The 19,523-nt window shown below is 34.7% G+C and overlaps 1 protein-coding gene across 1 annotated transcript in view; it reads right to left on the bottom strand.

Annotated features, from left to right (window-relative positions):
- The window catches only part of LOC135320327 (cullin-4B-like), an 83,241-nt gene that overhangs the window by 34,527 nt on the left and 29,191 nt on the right, over positions 1–19,523 (bottom strand). Inside the window, 3 exon segments of the mRNA XM_064483430.1 lie at positions 8,732–8,845; positions 9,716–9,823; positions 10,424–10,509. Coding sequence (XP_064339500.1) covers positions 8,732–8,845; positions 9,716–9,823; positions 10,424–10,509 — 308 coding nt within the window.

The raw sequence follows: 19,523 nt of genomic DNA on the forward strand, positions 1-19,523 counted from the left end.
TATAATATTTTTGCAAAGAAGTTACATAATGGCCAACATTGCCTAAAAAGTTTCTCAATATCACTAATCATTAGGGAAATGGAAATCAGAACCATGACGGAGGCTCATAAAATTAGAACTATAACCATGCGATTGCGTAATTCCACTTTCGGGTATACATCCAAAAGAAACAGACTTATTATGTTGAAGAAATATCCGTATCTCATGTTCACTACAGCATTCACTTAAAGCAAGCAAGACATGGAAACAACTAAGTGTCTATCAGTAGATAAATTGATAAGTAAAATGTGATATTAGAAAGATATACACACAATGCTATATATATATATATAAAATATAAATATATACACATATAAAGATGAAAACACAAATGTATACAATGGAATACTCATTAAAAAGAAAGAAATTCTTTCATTTCTGACAACACTGATGGATACTGAGGGTATTATGCTATGTGAAATAAATTAGACAGAGAAAGACAAATGCTGTATGATCTCATAGTGTTTTCCATAGTACTATAAAACAATTTATATTCCCATCAATCTCAGAGCACAATCAGTGATCTTGTACAAATGCACACACCAAGACCAATTTTACCTGCCTATAGATGCTAACAGCATATACAATCAGTAGCCTAAGCTGAGATGACTGGTGAAGGTCTTGCCCTGCCAATCAAATCCCTAAAGTCTGAGAGAATAAACTCCTTAATCAAATGTACAGATGACTCAAGGAATGAAGGAAAGTAAAGAATTAGGTAAACATTACACCACCCACAGACACTAATAAAGCTCCCCCAAAGAAATAAAGACCTATGAACTATCTAACAAAGAATTTATAATAATTATGCTAAGGAAATCCAGTGAATTACAAGAACATACCGAAGGACAGCTAAAGGAAATTAGGAAAAAAATTGTATAAACAAAGTGAATTCAGAAAAATCAATACATAGAAAAAGATTCTAGAGCTTAAGAATACAGTGACAGAACTGAATAATTCAATAGGGAGCTTCAGGAGCCATCTCAATCAAAGAGGATAAAGAATACATAAATTATAAGATGGGTGTTATGAAATTATCAAGTTAGAAAAGCAAAAAGAAAAAAAAAGAATGAGAAGGAGCGAAAGAAGGATGTAGGAGTCTACAAGATAACCATAATCCATAATAACCCATGATAAGATATATAGATATTTACAACTGAATCATTATGCTGCACACCAGAAACTAACACCATCTTGTAAATCAATCATACTTCAATTAAAAAAAAGTCAAAGATGAAAATTTTTTAAGCAGAAAGAGAAAAGTGACTCATCATATACACATGAGCTACCACAACAAGAGAAGTCAAATTCTCACTAAAACTTTAAAAACTTTACAAAGGAAAGAGTGGAATAATATATTTAAAATAAAGAAAGAAATAAACTGTCAACCAAGAATGCTACCTCCAACAAAATTATTCTTTAGAGATAAAAATAACATAGAGAATTTCCCAAACTAAAAAAGCAGATGAATTTCAACAACAGTAGATCTTCCTCAGAAGAAATGCTAATGGGTATTCTTCAACCTGAAACAAAAGAATGCTAATTAACATTGTAAAAACATACATATTTGTAAAACACACTGGTAATTGAAAGTCCTTAGCCAAAAAGAATTTTCTAACATTGTAATGATAGTGAATAACTGAAAACACTAAATTAAATGTCTAAAACGTAAATATTAAAAATAACGTAAGTACATTAATTTGTTATTGGATACACCGTTTCAAAACAGTAAATTATACCAATAATCTAAAAGTGAGAAGCACTGAAAGTATAAACTTTCTATATGCTACTGAACTTAAGAGTTAACAACTTAAAATTAGGATGTTATAAATATATTTTATCTACGCTTTATGGTAATAAGCAAAGAAAAAACTGTAGTAGATACACAAAAGATTATGATAAGGGAATCAAAGAATATTGCCAAAAGAATTCATTAAATCAGCAAGGACAAAAAAAAAAAATCAGCAAGGACAGTAAGAAGGGAAATAAGGATCAAAACAATCTTAAAAATTGTCAGAAAACAGCAAAATGGCAATAATAACTCCTGTCTATCAATAATTAAAAGGATTAAATTTTCCAATCAAGATGCCTATAATGCCTAGGTAAAAAAATTAGATCCAACCACACACTTCCTACAAAATACTCATTTTAGCTTTTAAGGGCACATTTGGAATGAAAATAAAATGATGGAAAATATGTTTCAAGCTAATGGTAACCAAAAGAAAGTAAGGGGAGCTGTATTTCTACTCAGACAAAATAAACTTTAGGCTAAAATGATAAAGAACACAAGGTAAGATTATATAACAATAAAGGGGTTAGCCAACTCATCAAGAATGTAACAATTCCACATATATATGCAGCCAGTGTCAAAGCACTTGACTACATAGAGCAAGAGCTAACAGAACTAAAAGAAGAAATAAACTGCAACATAATAATAGGAACTTTCAGACATCACTCTCAAAAATGGAGACATAATCTAGACAGAAAATCAATACGGAAACAGCGGATTTAAAAAATGCTATAGACTAAATAGACTTATAAACATATCCATATTTTTCCATTCAACAGTGTAATAAGACTGTACATTCTACTCAAGCACACACAATCTTTTGTTGCACAGATCATATATTATGCCACAAAAAAGAACTTTAAAATCTAATGAGAAAGAAATTATATCAAGTCTCTTCTCTGAACACAATGATATAAAACTTGAAATCAGTAACAGAAAGAAAGCTGGATAATTTGCAAATACTTGGAAATTAAACAACACAATCCCTAAAACTAATGAAGCTAATAAGACAGCAATGGATAATTCACAAATTACTTGAGCCTAACAATAATGTAAACAAACAAAACACAACACAACAAAACAGATGGGTTGTAGCAAAGGCAATGGTTAAAAGGAACTTAACAGCAATAAGTGTATAGGTTAAGAGAAAAGAATTATCTCAAATATATGCAACCTTTAACAACACAAGGAACTAGAGAAAAAAAACCAAGCCAAGTTAGCACAAGATGGTGATAACCAAGAACACAGCTGAAATAATTGAAATGAAGTATAGAAAAATAGGTAACAATGACAAAAGAGAAAACAGAAGAAAGACAAGCAAACTAAACCCAAACTTAGAAAAGATGGATTAAATATTAGAGCAAAAATAATTGAAATAGAACACAGAAAGGCAGAAAATGAACAAAATTAAGAGTTGGAAATCTTTGGAAAGATAAACAAGAATGACAGAAATTTATATAGACTAATCAAGGAACAAGGAGAGAGAACACTAAAATCACAGATGAAAGACATTTCATTACAACAAATACCACAGAAACACAAAGTATCATATGAGACTACTATGAATGATTACACAAAAATTGGACAACCTGAAAGAAATGAATGAATTCTCAGAAATATGTAAGCTACCATCACTGAATCATAAAGAAAGTCTGAACATACCACTAGTAATAAGGAAATTTAATAACCAAAAGTAAAGACTGGGATCTGATGGCTTCAGAAGAGAGAAACTGCTACCTTATACCATGATTTTCTCTAATTTTTTACTCATCAATTTTGTTTTCTTCCTACTTCAGACAGGTGTCCATATCCCTCCAACATTAAACCCTCTACTTCTTATCAATGTTCTCAGTATTCTAGACGTCAATTAATCTGTTCTCTCTTATATATATATTCATATATATATGAATTTATATATATTATATATATTTAGGTTTGGACTTTGGACTGTTAGCAGGCATGGGTCCTGTTTTTGTGGTATCTGAATTTTATGCAACCTAGAAAACCCTCTCCAACCAGAGACAAAATTACAAATACAAAATTATACAGGTCAGTGGATATTTTCTGAGAGTGAGAGAATCAGTTATATTTATAGCTAAAAACATAAACCACTGTTATCATGATTATGACTATGATAATTTATACTCACATGAATTAAATTTCTGTTCTTGTATGTTTGTTTTGTACTGTTACTGGTTTTCTCCAGGAACATGTCCACTATCAGGCTTTCAGGTAATGTTATTTTCTTTCAATGCATTTTAACAGATCACAATAAAGGTGCTAACTTTTTAATAACTATAATTATTCATATTATCCTGAATGAAGATAAATTGCTAGAAACAGGAATATATTATTGCTTCCTATCACTTCTAGCAATAACTGCACCAGTTCCCCTCTGACCAATCCTTGTTCATTCTGGAATGAAGATTTGACAATGTACTGGGGTTCCTGAATAAATATGAAACTTGGAGAAAACAATGAACCTGTGAAGTTACGTACACTCTGTCCTCTTGCTCTACTAATTACAAGAGGGACAAAAACATATACCTTCCAGGGAAAAGAATTTTTCCTAGACAAATGTCTCTAGAAGGACAATTAAGAATCTGAAATCTTGAACTCTGGAATGTCTGTGTTCTCAGGCTAAACTCCCACTTCTGAAATGTTAAGATCACACTTCTAATTAATGCTTTAATGTTTATTCAGGCAATCTTCAGGTTTCGAGGCGTGCTCTTTGACCAGTTGTCAGTAAAATCTGTTTCAAAAGTTCTAACTATGCAAACTCATCTATATTTTCTCCACAGCATTATAACTGAATTTCACCTTCTAGAAAGTAACTCATCTAACACCCTTTAAGTAACTGCGTCTTGGGCATTCCTTTAAGTCTTTCCCAAATTGATTCCAATTCCTACAATATGACATCTCTTTCATGGCTCACTCACTCATTTTGATAGTGAGAGAGGTGAGTAGGCAAGCTTACTGACCTTGGCTGACTATCAATAACGGAAAAGAAAGTGTCAGGCTGTTGAAAAACACTTTTCTCTTATCCTGCAGCTAACTCTTTCATTCTAAAAACACAGCCCTACAACAGGACATTTTATGTCCCACAACTGCTGCATTGATCCCAACGCATACCCCAGTTTCCCAGTGAAGTTTCTGTTTTAGGGCTAAGCTCCATGGGATGAAAGAGCACATAATAGAAGGTGACTGGCAACATCAGAATGAAGATAATGATGGCAGAGCCTTCAATAAAAGACCCTGCTTCCTGACAACGGGGGCTGGAGCTGTCTCCACCAGTTACCTGGCTGATGGCTTCCTGTTCGTGTTTTAATTTTTTTTCCCTTTCCCCCTTCTCTTTCTTTCTGAGCAATAAAGCACCCTTTTACCTTGACCCTCTGCCTCTATTGAGAATTCTTTCTCAATCATCAGGCAAGGACTCATACGTTTGCTGGGCTTTCCAAATTAGGGTCTCTATCTGTTAACAATAAGATGTATTTCCTAAAGTTCCTAGAGAAAGAGCAAACGGGAATTAGATTTGTACGACTTTTTGTGTCTAGCATGTTATAGTTCTACATTTATATTTGAACAATTCTTTTCTTAAGCACAGATATTGTGGCTGAAAATCACTTTCTTTCAGACAATGGAACACATTGTTTCACCACTTCAAAGCTTGTAGTGTTGCTACTGAGAAATCGGACAACTTAACAGCCTCTTGCTGAGACAGGAAGATAAGAGAACAGCCATTTTGGAAAAGGAATGAGAAGATGGTCTTCAACAGTAGGCTTGATAGGCTCCATAAAACAAAGCACCTGAAGACTTGGACTTCTGAGACAGTAACCAGAGACCCACAGGAGTAAAAGATTAGCTGTATCTCTGGTTCCACTGATGTATGTACACGGTTTCTAAAGGACAAAAGTGGGACAGTAAGTCCACCACACAGCAGACTCCTCGAAACTCCAGTTCCCTGAAAGATAAAGTTAAAGGCGTGACACATATTCCTAAGTTGTTTTTGAGGGAAGTGGATTTCCACAGATGAAAACCACTGACTGAAAGAACAGAGACACCACAGCAGTTGATGATACTCAAAACTACCTTAATGCTAACCAATCTGGGAATTGAACACATGCGAATCAGGCACCCTGAGTATCCATCCCCACACACACTGCCTTTAAAACTCTCCCCTGAAAGGGAAGATGGAACTCCTCAGGGAGATGGGACTCCTTTCTGCCTTTTCCCTTGTGCACAAATTTTCCTTTTAATAAAAAGCTTTTCCTTGAAAAAATGCTCATGAGAGTGAAGGATATTCACTTCTATGGTATTCCTGTTCAAGATTCTAAAAAGCCCATTAACACAGCCACGTATCTATCAGTTTCAGGTTCCCTCTCTCTTAAATCTTTAAGAATATTCTCTTTCTCTTCCACAGTCTAAAATTTCATGGATATACTTCTCCAGGGTCTAGTTCATCTTTTCAACCAGGTTACTGGAGGAAGAGTTTTTCAATGCATAAATTCACAATTTGTGGATATTTTTCTAAACTATTTTTGTAATTATTGAAAACCCTTTATTTTTTCTATTCTTATCAAAGTTGTTTCCATAGTCAGAGCTTATGATTTATCATCTCTTTTTCAAAAAGAAAAAGATATTCAATGATACGGAAAATCTGGTTTCCTTTAATAAAGAAAAATGAAAATGTGAAAGGGCATCCTGGAAAATGAAAAAAGAGCTTTTGGAAGTTAACGATAACAGTGAAATGAAAATTTCTATAGGAAATAATAGAAAAAACAAAGCTGATAAAACTGTCTAGAAATAAAAAGAATACTGTTTACTATATTCTAAGGGGGCACTATCTAAATCATGCTAATGAAAAACAGACCTAGAAGTTCTATTTCTAATATTCCTTTTAAAATTCTGCTGTTTATCACTAATATTCTTTCTTTGAGATTTACTCAGGAGAGTGTTAAAGGCCTGCTTACCTTCTAAAGGGCTTTTGTAATTTGATTAACATTACATGAATTTACAAATAAGGAGAGTTAATATTTTCCCATTATTGGAATATGATGTAAAATGCTCTCCAATAAAGAAAAATGTTTCCCTAGTAAAGAGTCCCTTGTATATAACTTGCTAGGACAAAGAAAGTGCATGTTATTTAAATTAATGACAAAAAGTAACTTCAGGAAATATAATGCTTTCAGAAAATTTAAAAGTAAAAATACACATGTCAGAACACAGATGATCTGTAGGGCAGTGAAAATACCCTATATGATATTATAATACTGGATTCATGTTATTATACTCTGTCTAATCCCTCAAAATGTACAACACCAAGAGTCAACCCAAATATAGACTGCGGACTTTGGAATGCAATAATTTGTCTAAGCACATTCATTAACTGTAATACACGTCCCACTCTAATGGGAGATGTTTATAATGGGAGAGACTATGCATGTGTGGAGAGCGAGATATATGGGAAATTTCTACACCTTCAATTCAATTTTGCTGTGACTCTCAAAATGCTGATCAAGGAAAATGCACGTTATATAAATTAGAATTTCTTAATGGAAAAAGTATTTATTTTGAAAATATAACGCATTCTCAAGACTTAAAAACAAAAATATACATATCCAATGAACAAGAAAACAGTTCTTACACACACCAGTCTAGGATGAGCATATTTCAATTGTATTACAAAAAACACTATTCTCTAACATTCAGGCTTCTTTTTTTAATGAAGAAAATTTGGAATATAAGGGAATAATCAAAATAGGGAAGAATTTAAAATGGTATCTCCATATCCTAATTTTTATGGCTGTTCAGGGTGAATACATAAGAAGATTTTTTTTTTTAAAGAGGATCATATGTATACTGCTTAACCTCCAGTTAAATGCACTGCAGTGGCACTGTCACAAAAACACTGCAATTGGATATAAACTTGTTTACTCATTGTGAGTTAACAAGTACCACTCCACACATTTGGTGTCTTGAAACAACATAAATATGTGTATTCTCTTACAGTTCTGGAGGCCAGACATTCAGATCAGTATCACTGGGCAAAAATCAATGTTGGCAGGACTGTATTCTCCCTGAGGGTTCTAGGGGAGAATCCACTTCATGTCTCCTCCAACTTCTAGTGGTTGCTACCACCCTAGGCTTCACTGTATACTCTAACCTTAGATTCCATCTTCATATCAGTTTGTCTTGTGTGTGTGAATGTGAGTGTGTGTGTCTATGTGAAAGAGAGAGAGAGAGAGAGAGAGAGAAAGAACTTCCTGGGCCTTTCACTCATTAGGAAAGTTGTTACGATATTTAGAGCCCACAAATGGAATCCATGATGGTCTCCTCATTTCAGTCTTTCATCACATCTACAAAGACTATTTTCCAAATAAAGAAATATTTAAAGCTCCAGAGATTAGGAAGTTGACTTATCTTCAGGGCCCATTTTTCAACCTACCATAAAATTAACATATTACTCTATTCCACACAATCCAAAGAGCTTTTGTGCTGGCATTTTTTTATATTGAGAGAGAGTGTCAATAAGACACTTCATGCAAACATGGCATTACTCAGCTTCAAAGAGTGATAAGTAAGCTCAGTGTATGCTTCCACCAGCCTTGTTGCAGCAGGGTGATAAATGTTCCAGACTCTGATGATGACTGACAATGATTCTGAGACATCATAGAGCAAAGGCAAGCTCTGGTAACGAAGGGATCCAAATGGAAAAAACTATGCAAGTAATATGCTTTTAAATGTTGACTTATACAAAATGATTCATCTGTCAGTGAAATCAATATTTCCAAACACAGTCCAGACGTTGAAAAAATGAGCTTTCTACATATATCAAAAATAGCATTCTTCAGAGTAAAATAATTTAAAAGTAAAAGTAAAATGCTAGCTTAAAAATTACTTCCTTGCCTTCTTAAATTCAGCTCTAAGGACACAGTGTCCAAGAGTTGACTGTCATTGAAGTTTCCGGCCTCTGTGCTTGCTTAAGTAGAAATTTTTGAAATTTTCCTTAAGTCTTTCCATCTGAAGTAAAGAAATGACAGAAATGTATTACTGATAAACAATCTATCAACAAAAGTTACTATTGCAACCCTAAAGTAGTATTTTAAGAAATAAATGTCATGACCAAGCATGGTTTTCTCCAAGGATATGTAAGGGAGTTCTGCAGAGAAAGGGTTAGGAGAGGGATACGGAGTTCTGAGACAATAAAACTGACCACTGTCAAAGCTTCTGGTTTAATATGATAAATTCAATAATGTACATAAAGTCCCCCTAAAATCTCACTAACACGATGACATAATTATAAAAATTAAATAAATCCACAGAGAATGGAAGTGGAGGTAATAGCTAATGAGTTGCCAAGAGATATTTGTAAAAGACAACCAATAGATGATGAAGGCTTGATTTACCATATAAGAGAAAGTTAAAGCCAAAGAAGCATTCTAACAATGAGTAGAACTTGGAGAGGGTATTCCATGCATAGCAAGCAAGGATGACTAGAGATTGAACGATGTGTTAGTTAATTTTATCATGTGTTTACCTTATATATGAATAATACACTTTATATTGAGACCTAACAATGAAAATATAAGCTAATATAAAACTCACAGTCTAAAAGCAAAAGGAAACCAAAGCAGGTCAACTTTAAATCTATGTTTGACTACATAATCAAAACAGACTACTCACACCATTGGAATTATTCAAATAAGGAATCATTTAGTCTTGCTGTTTTCCTTTCTAAAACTTGGATTACTACATTTCAAAATGGTAAGCATTAGGATGATACTTAAATGAACATAAAGCATAGCATAAAGAGTTATTAAAGATTAAAATATCATATTAAAACCAAAGTGCTGTGTCACACGTTACAGTTTTAAACAATGACTTTCTTACCTCTGGAGGTAACTGTATCTCCTTAGGGACATATGTTGGCCAAAAACTTGTTGTCAGAATGTTCACAGTTAATTCAATGTTTCCTGGTACATTCTGGTTCTGCATGTACTACAAAAAGACAAGTGCACACTGAAATATAATAATTTTATAACTACATGGATACAACCATGTAATAAAAATTTCTAGAAGTAACTAATTAGAATGATAAACTGCTCACTGCAAATATTGCCTGCCTTGAAAAATGATAGAGACATTTTTACCCCAATAAAATGCTAAAAAATAAAAGAACCAAAAACAGGAGGCATAAGGTGCCTCAACTAATTAAACTCAAAACCAATTTTCTACTATATTTTGTAAAATCCATCTTACCTCATAAAGGATCTGAGGCGACTTATGAACAGCTACACTCACAAAAAAAAAAAATTTTTAACAACACTAAATATTGTAGGAAATCAATGGAAAGGCTCTGAATGTCAGGAAATTAAATTGAAAATCGTTGTTCAAAATATATGTCAAGAGTTCTTTAAATTTGGAATAGTAAGTGTCACTGCATTTCTTTTCAAAACATAAAGGAGGAGTTATAATTTAAATATTACTTAATATGTCTCTAACTACAAATCTTCTTGCGATGAATACTATTCCTGGAAAGTCAAAGCATTTATGGTTCTACTCATATTTTAAACCAAAAATCTCCTATACTAGAAATACCTGTTTTAACTGAATCATGATATCTTTGGAAAGTTCCATGTCTTTAAACATTCCTTGAAGTTTACTAGTGAAAGCCATTCCACAGTCTGTAAAATATTTTAAAATAACCAGTTACAGGTTACATCAGTGGAAACCACAGAGCAGGGCATACATGGAGTCCATTTTAGTGAAATAAACCCTGAGAAACCTTGCAAAAACTGTCAGAATCTACCTTAACAGAATTCTGGAATACAGTGATACATTCTCGACAACCAAGTGAACACTTAAAACCAGGACAAAGGCAAATTAAAGATAGTAAATCTTTGTGAGTTTTTATCTTATTCAAATCCTACACCCTTACCTACTATAGGAGCCGTCTTGTAGAAGACAGGATGTGTTTGAGCGTATTTGACTATCAGTTTATAGCAAACAGACATAGTAATGGGTTAAAATACTTGAAAAACAGGGTAACCACAAGTCAAAAGCATACAATAGACTACAAAAACCAAAAGAAACCAAGATAATACAAAATATAGTTATCAGACCACAAAGAGATAAAGAAGAAGAAAGGAACAAAAAGGAAATACCAAGTCAACTAGAAAAATAAGTTCAAAATGGCATTAAATTAAACATACATCTATCCATAATGACCGTAAAAGTCAATGGACCAAATGCTGTGATCAAAAGACATACAGTGGCAGACTGGGTAATGAAACAAGAACCTACAGTATGCAGCCTACGGGAGACTCACTTTAGAAAGAAGGACACACATAGACTGAAAGTGAGAGAAAGTAAAAAGATACTTTATACAAACAACATGAAAGCAGGAGTAGCAATAATGATTTCACAAATAAATACACTTTAAAACAAAGGCTATATAGAAAGTAAAGAAGGACACTATATAATGATTAAAGGAGCAATACAAGATGAGGATATTATACTTATTAACATATATGTACCTAGGAGCACCTAAATACATAAAGCATATACTAACAGATACAAAGGGAGAAATTGATGTGAACGCAATCATACTAAGAGACCTTAACACCTCATTAGTATCACTGAACAGATCTTCCAGTCAGAAAATCAGCAAGGTAACAGAGAAACTAAAAGACACGACAGAACAGTTGGAATGTTGCTGTCTTTACAACATTATATCTTCAAAAAACAGAATGTACATTCTTTTTAAGTGCACATTGAACATTCTCTAGGATAGATCGCAAAAGAAGCCTCAACAAATTTAAAGGATAGAAATTATTTCAAGCATCTTTTCTGACCACAATGCCAGGAAACTAGAAATCAACTACACAAAAACAAAGGAGAAAAAGTGACAGCATGGAGATTAAACAACATGCCATAAAAAAAAACCAATGGGTCAATGATGAAATCAAAGAAGGAATTAAAAAAAAATATGTTGAGGCAAACGACAATGAAAACACAACCACACAAAATCTATGGGATGCAGCAAAAGCAGTCCTATGAGGAAAATTCAGAGCAATATAAGCCTTTCTCAAAAAACAAGAACAATCTCAAATGAACAACCTAATCTATCACCTAAAAGAATTAGAAAAAGAAGAGCAAACAAAATCAGAAGTCAGCAGAAGGAAAGAAAGAATAAAGATCAGTGAGGAAATAATTAAAATAGAAATAAACAAATAGAAAAATCAATCAAACCAAGAGTTAGTTTTTTGAAAGAGTAAACAAAATTGACAAACCTCTGGCCAGGCTCACCAAGAAGAAAAGAAAGAGAACATAAATAAACAAAGGGACAAAGAAAGGAAAATGGAGAAATTACAACCAGTACCACAGAAATAAAAATTAATTACAAGAGAATATAGGAACAACTATTTGGAAGCAAACTGGGCAACCCAGGAGAAATGGACAAGCTTCTGGAAACAGAGAGTCCACCAAGACGGAATCAAGAAGAAACAGACCACGTAAACAGATAACCTGAAATGAAACAGAATCAGGAATAAAAAGTCTCCCTGAAGACAAAAGTGCAGGACCAGATGGCTTCACTGGGGAAGAATACACCAAACATACAAAGAACTCACACCATTTCTTCTCAAACTCTTCCAAAACACTGAAAAGGAGGGAGCACTCCCAAACTCATTCTGTGAGGCCACCGTCACCCTGATACCACAACCAGGCAAAGACACTACCAAAAAGACCATTGCAGGCCAATATCACTGATGAATACAGAAGCAGAAATCCTCAACAAAATATCAGCAAACAGAATGCAACAGCACATAAAAAAAGATCATATAACATCATCAAATTGGATTCAACCCAGGGACACAGGGTGGTTCAACAAATGCAAATCAATCAGTGTGATACATCACATCAACAAGACAGAGGACAAAAACCACATGATCGTCTCAATAGATGCAGAAAAAGCATCTGATAAAATTCAACACCGGTTTATGATAAAAATCCTTACCAAAGTGGGTATTGAGGGAGCATATCTCACATAATAAAAGCTATTTATGACAAACCTATAGCCAGCAAAATATTCAATGGTGAAAAACTGAAAATCTTCCCACTAAAATCTGGGAAAAGGCAAGGTTGCCAACTCTCATCACTTCTATTCAACAGTCTTGGAAGTCCTAGACACAGCAATCAGGCAAGAGAGAGAAATAAGAGGGATCCAAGTTGGAAAAGAAGAGGTAATACTGTCACTATACGCAGATGACATGATACTACACGTAGAAAACCCTAAAAGGTCCACAAAGAATCTACCAGAGTGAATGAAAGAATTTGGCAAAGTATCAGGATACATTATTATACAAAAATGTCAGTTGCATATCCTTACACTAAACAATGAAATAGCAGGAAAAGAAAGTAAAGAAACAATCCTTTTTAAAACTGCCTCCCTAATAATAAAATACTTAGGAATAAATCTGACAAAGGAGATGAAAAACTTATACATGGAGAATTACAAAACACTGATTAAGGAAATTAAAGACGAGTTAAAGAAATGGAAGGATACCCCATGCTCTTGGATTGGAAGAATCAATAGCATTAAAATGGTCATACTGTCCAAGGTAATTTACAGATTTATATGATCCCTATTAAATTACCCAGGACACCTTTTCCAGAACTAGAAAAAAACAATCCTAGAATTTACATGGAATCACAAAACACCCAGAATAAAGCAATATTGAAGAAAAAGAACAAAGGTGGAGGATTAACACTCCCAGACTTCAGATAATACTACAGAGCTACAGTAAATCAAAACAGTGTTGTACTGGCATAAAAACAGACATGTGGATCAATGGACCAGAATAGAGAGCCCAGAAATAAATCTACAGATTGATGGTCAATTAATCTTCAGCAAAGGAGGCAAGAACATACAGTGGAGAAAAGACAGTCTATTCAGCAAGTCGTGTTAGGAAAACTGGACAGCAGTGTGTAAATCAGTGAAGTTATAGCACTCCCTCCCTCCATACAAAAATAAACTAAAAATGGCTTAAAGACTTAAATATAAGACAAGACAAGATCAATCTCCTAGAAGAAAACATAGGCAAAAACATTCTCTAACATAAATCTTAGTAACATTCCCCTAGGGAAGTCCACCCAGGCAATGGAAATAAGAACAAAAATAAACAAATGGAATCTAATGAAAAACATAAGTTTTTGAACAGCAAATAAAACCACAAGCAAAACAAAACGACAACCTACAGAATGGGAGAAAATATTTGCATATGATGTGACTGACTTAATTTCCAGAATATATAAACAGCTCATACAACTTAATAACAACAACAACAACAAAAGAATCCCAGCCCAATACAAAAATGGGCAGAAGACCTAAACAAGCAATTCTCCAGTGAAGTCATATAAATGGCCAATAGGCATATGAAAAAAATGCTCAATATCACTAATTATCAGAGAAATACAGATTAAAACTACAGTGAGGTGTCACCTCATACCAGTCAGAATGGCCATCATTCAAAAGTCTGCAAATGATAAATGCTAGAGAGGGTGTGGAGAAAAGGGAACCCTCCTACACTGCTGGTGGGAATGCAGTTTGGTGCAGCCACTGTAGAAAACAATATGGAGATTCCTCAAAAAAATAAAAATAGAGTTACCAGATGCTCTCAGATGCTCTCACCCAAAGAGCCAAAGAAATCTTGAGAAAGGACAAGGCTAAAGATATTGAGCTTCCTTACTTAACACTATAATACAAAGTTACAGTATTCAACCCAGTATGGTACTGGCACAGAAGCAGTAGATCAATGGAACAGCAGACAGTTTGGAAAGAAACCTATGCACTTATGGTCAGTTAATCTATGACAAAGGAGGCAGGAATATTCAATGGTGAAGAAACAGTCTCTTCAGCAAATGGTGCTGAAAAGCTGGACAGCCTCATGTGAATCAACAATATTAGAGAACTCCCTCACACCACATGCAAAAATAAACCCCAAATGGTCTAAAGACCTAGTATTAGTGCATGATGCCATAGCACAGCTATAAGAAGACATGTGCAAAACATTCTCTAATATAAGCCATAGCAATATTTTCTTGGATAAGTCTCCTGAGACAAATAAATAAAAACATAAAAGGGGATAGGGCTAATTAAATTGAAAGCTTTTGCATAACAAAGAAAACTATAATAAAACAAAAAGACAATCTACAGAATCAGAGAAGATATTTGGAAACAATCTGACAAGAGTTTAATTTCCAAAATATACAAACAGCTCATTCAACTCAGTATCAAAAAAAAAAAAAAAAAACCCATCAAAAAATAAGAAGACCTCAATAAACATTTCTCCAAAGAGGAGATACAGATGGCTAACAGGCACATGAAAAGATGCTCAACATTGCTAATCTTCAGCAATGGAAATGCAAATCAAAATCAAAATTATCCCTGTCAGAACAGCTATCATCAAAAAAAATAAAAAGTAACAACTACTGGCAAGAAAAATGTGGAGAAACAGGGAACTTTAGTACACTGTTGTTGGGACAGTAAATTGGTAAAGCCACTATTGAAAACAATATGGAGACTCCAGAAAAACTAAAAATACCATCTGATCTAGCAATTTCACTTCTGGGTATATGTATGACAAAAAACAAAAACACTATTTCAAAGAGATACATGCACCCCAATGTTCTTCAAAGCAATAGTTAGAACAGCCAAGACATGGGAGCAATCGAAGATGAATGGATAAAGAAGATGTGGTAATTATACACAATGGAAAACTACTCAGCCATAAAAAAGAACAAATTTTGCTATTTGCAACTACACAGATGTTCTTGGAGTGTATTATGCTTAGTGAAATAAGCCAGAAGAGAAAAACAAACACTGTATGATATCACTTAAAATAAAAATCTAAAAAAATAAAACAAATGAATGAATAAAACAAAACAGAAACAGATTCATACACAGAACAAACTAGTGGTTACCAGTGGGGAGTGGAATGTGGAGGGGCAAGACAAGGGTAAGAGACTAAGAGTTAGAAACTACTAGGTATAAAATAAATGACATACAAGGATGTAACATGTACAACACAGGGAATATAACCAATATTTTATAATTACTTTTAATGGAGTATACCTATAAAAATATTGAATCACTATGTTTTAAATCTGAAACTAACATAATATGGCAAATCAACTACACTTCAATAAAAAGAAAAAGTAATCTAAGCATACTACTAAAGAAAGCCTTCAAATCACAAAGGAAGAGAGCAGGAGAAAAATTTAAAAAGAGGAAATATAAAATAGAAAACAATGAACAAAATGGCAGTAAATACATACATACCAATAATATCTTACATGCAAGAGGACATAATTAACAGTCAAAATACACAGAAGGAAAACAAGATCCACTTACATGCTGCCTACAAGAAACTCACCTATAATATAAGGACACACACAAACTGAGTGAAGGGATGGAACAAGCTAATCCATGCAAATGAAAACCAAAAGAAATCTGAGATAAATATATTCATATCAGACAAATAGATTTTAAAAAAAAGACTACCACAAAAGACAAAAAATGCATTGCACACTGGCAAATGGGTCAATTCAACAAGAGTATATAACATCTGGAAACATTTCATTCACCAAACATAGGAGTATCTAAATACATAAAACAAGTGTTACAAGAATAGAAGAAATAGGGAGGAGGGTATAGAGTCATACAGCACTTGCCTGGCATGCATGAGGTCCTAGGTTTAATCCCCAGTACCTCCATATGGATTAATAGATAAATAAACCTAATTACCTGCCCCCACCAAAAGAAAAAAAAAAGAATAGAAGAAATAAATTAACAGTGACACACAAAAAAATGAGAATACCTCACTTACATGAATGGACAGATCATTCAACCAGAAAATCAAAAGGAAACAGAGGCCTTAAATGACACATTAAACCAGATGAATGTAACAGATATACACAGACACTGTCCATAAGCAAGAGAATACAAATTCCTCTCAAGAGCACGAAAAACATTTTCCAGGAGAGATCCTGTTAGGCCACAAAACAAGTCAGAGCAAATTTCATAAAATTAAAGTCTCATCAAGATTCTTTTCTGACCATAATGGTATGAAAAGAGAAAACAATTACAAGAAGAAAAAACAAAAATTTATAAACATGTGGAGATTAAACCCAGTGCTAATAAGCAACAATGCATTAACAAAGATATCAAAAGCAAAATCAAAACAACCTTGAGACAAATGAAAATGGAAACACAACATATTAAAACCACGGGCTGAAGCAAAAGCAGTTCTGAGAGGGATGCTGACAGAGATAAACAACTACACCTCAAGAAACAAGAAAAATCTCAGAAAAACAACCTAAGTTGACACCTCAAGAAACTAGAAAAATAAGAAAAAAGAGACTAAAAAGACGAAAGATCAATGAAACCAAGATCAGTTTCTTTTAAAATCAGTAAAACTAACAAATTTTTGCTATACTCACTTAAAAAGGAAATGGAGGAAATAAATATAACTTAGAAACCAAAAAGGACAAATGAAAGAGCTGGTTCCATAGAAACAATTATAACAGATTACTATGAAAATGTATGATAGAACACTGGACAAGTTAAAAGAAATGGATAAATTCCTACAAATTTATAATCTACCAAGACTGAATCATGAAGAAATAGAAAATATCAAGAGACTAATACTATAGGTTAAATCAGTATTATTGAAATTCTCAGAAAATAAATGTCTGGAACCAACCAGCTTCACCTGAATTCTACCAAATATTCAAAGAACAGCAATCCTTCCCAAACTTCACCAAAAAATGGAAGAGCGGTCATACTTCCAAATCCATTTTTGAAGGCCAGCATTTTGGAGGCCTGAGATACCAAAAGCAGACAGTGACAACCAGAAGGAAAATTATAGGCTGATATTCTCGATGAATATGAATTTTAAATCCTCAACAGAATATCAGCAAACCAAATTCAACAACACATTTAAAGGATCAGACGCCATTGAATGGTATTTATTCAGAAATACAAAGATGGTTCAATATTCATAGATCAAGGTGACTTCTCACATTAAGAAAATGAAGTCTAAAAATCTATGATTAAGTGAAGAGTAGAAAAGGCAGAGTAGAAAGACTCTGAGCTCACCTCCTCTCAGGAGCACACGAAAATCACAACTATCAACGTAAAAACTGAAAACTCCCAGAAAAGATCTCCCATAAATTAAGACAACACAGGAACCCAATGAGACAGGTAGAAGAGGTGAATTTAACAACACAGCCAAATCCCATATTCCCCACAAACTAACAAGTAATTATAATGCAGAGGATCTCCCACAGGAGTGAGAGTTCTGACCTCATGTCAGGTTCCCCAGCCCAGGGTCCTACACCAGGAAGATGAACCCCTAGAGCATTTAAAATGCAGAAGGGATTAATTTCAGCAGCTCCACAGGACTGGGGGAAATAGACACACCACTGTTAAATGGGGGTACAGAAAATCTCACATGAACTGGGACCCAGGGCAAAAGCAGCGATTTCAAAGAGGCCAAGTCCAGACCAAGTTGCTAGTCTTGGACAGTCTCTAAGAGAGAATCAGAGGAGTGGCTACGGCTCACTCTTGGGAAGTCAATATTGATAGCACCATATTTTGAAATATTCTACCTAAGGAACACTGCTGCTGGCAGCTGCCATCTTGGGATCACCCTCTAGCTCATTAGCACCATGACCTGGCCCCTTCCAACAGCCTATGGGCACTTGTTCTAAGAAGTTTTAGGCCCCATGACTAACTAGGCAGGGACACAGGGCCTCTAGACATGGCCCTGCCCAGCAGAGGGCCAAGACCCACTGGGCAGGCAATGGCTTGGCCTTCCAAGAAGTCTGTACTAGACTCTAGACAAGCCTTTACTACCAGGAGGTAGGCACCAGACACAAGAACTATGAGCCCACAGTCTTCTGACCCAGCCCACCCACAGCAGGCCAGAATATACCCCAAGACCAGGTGGCCCTGTTCACTAGCAGACCAATGTGAGCTTCCGGACACCCCAGACTGCATACTCAGCCAAGTCAGGAACAAGCTACCCGCAACCACAATCCGAAATGAGTTCTGAGATTCCCTGGGCCTTGCAGCTAGACTCCAGAAACACTTTGACCTGTCAGCAGTCCAGCACTATCCCGAGGGCCTGGCTTCACTTGCAAGTGGGAGGACAACAGCCCCAGGTCTTCAAGACTCTTACTCCATCCAACAGGGAGTCAGCACTAGTCCCAGGGCTCCTTAAGGATCTTCAGTCAGCCACCTCAGGACCAGCCTTGCTAAGCATCAGACAACAGCATCCACAGAAGGCAAGGCCTGGCAACCAACCAGGATAGGGGCCAACCAAGCCTAACAGACTAACCACAAACAACTTACCAGTACGGAAGGACCCACACAACTACTCAAGGGGCACTAACAGAGCAGACAGCTTGTGTGACGAGATAGGAGTGCACTGCCGCAACACCTAAGACATCTACAGAAAAGCATTTCTCCAAGTTCAGGAAATGTAACTAATCTACCACACATATAAACAGTAACTTAGACATAATGACACAGCAGAGGAACATGTCCCAGATGAAGGAATAAGATAAAACTCTAGAATAAGAACTAAGTGATGCAGAAATAGTCAGTTTACCAAAGAAAGAGTTCAGAATAAGG

The sequence above is a fragment of the Camelus dromedarius genome, chromosome Y, assembly GCF_036321535.1.
Source record: "Camelus dromedarius isolate mCamDro1 chromosome Y, mCamDro1.pat, whole genome shotgun sequence".
Classification (NCBI taxonomy): domain Eukaryota; kingdom Metazoa; phylum Chordata; class Mammalia; order Artiodactyla; family Camelidae; genus Camelus; species Camelus dromedarius.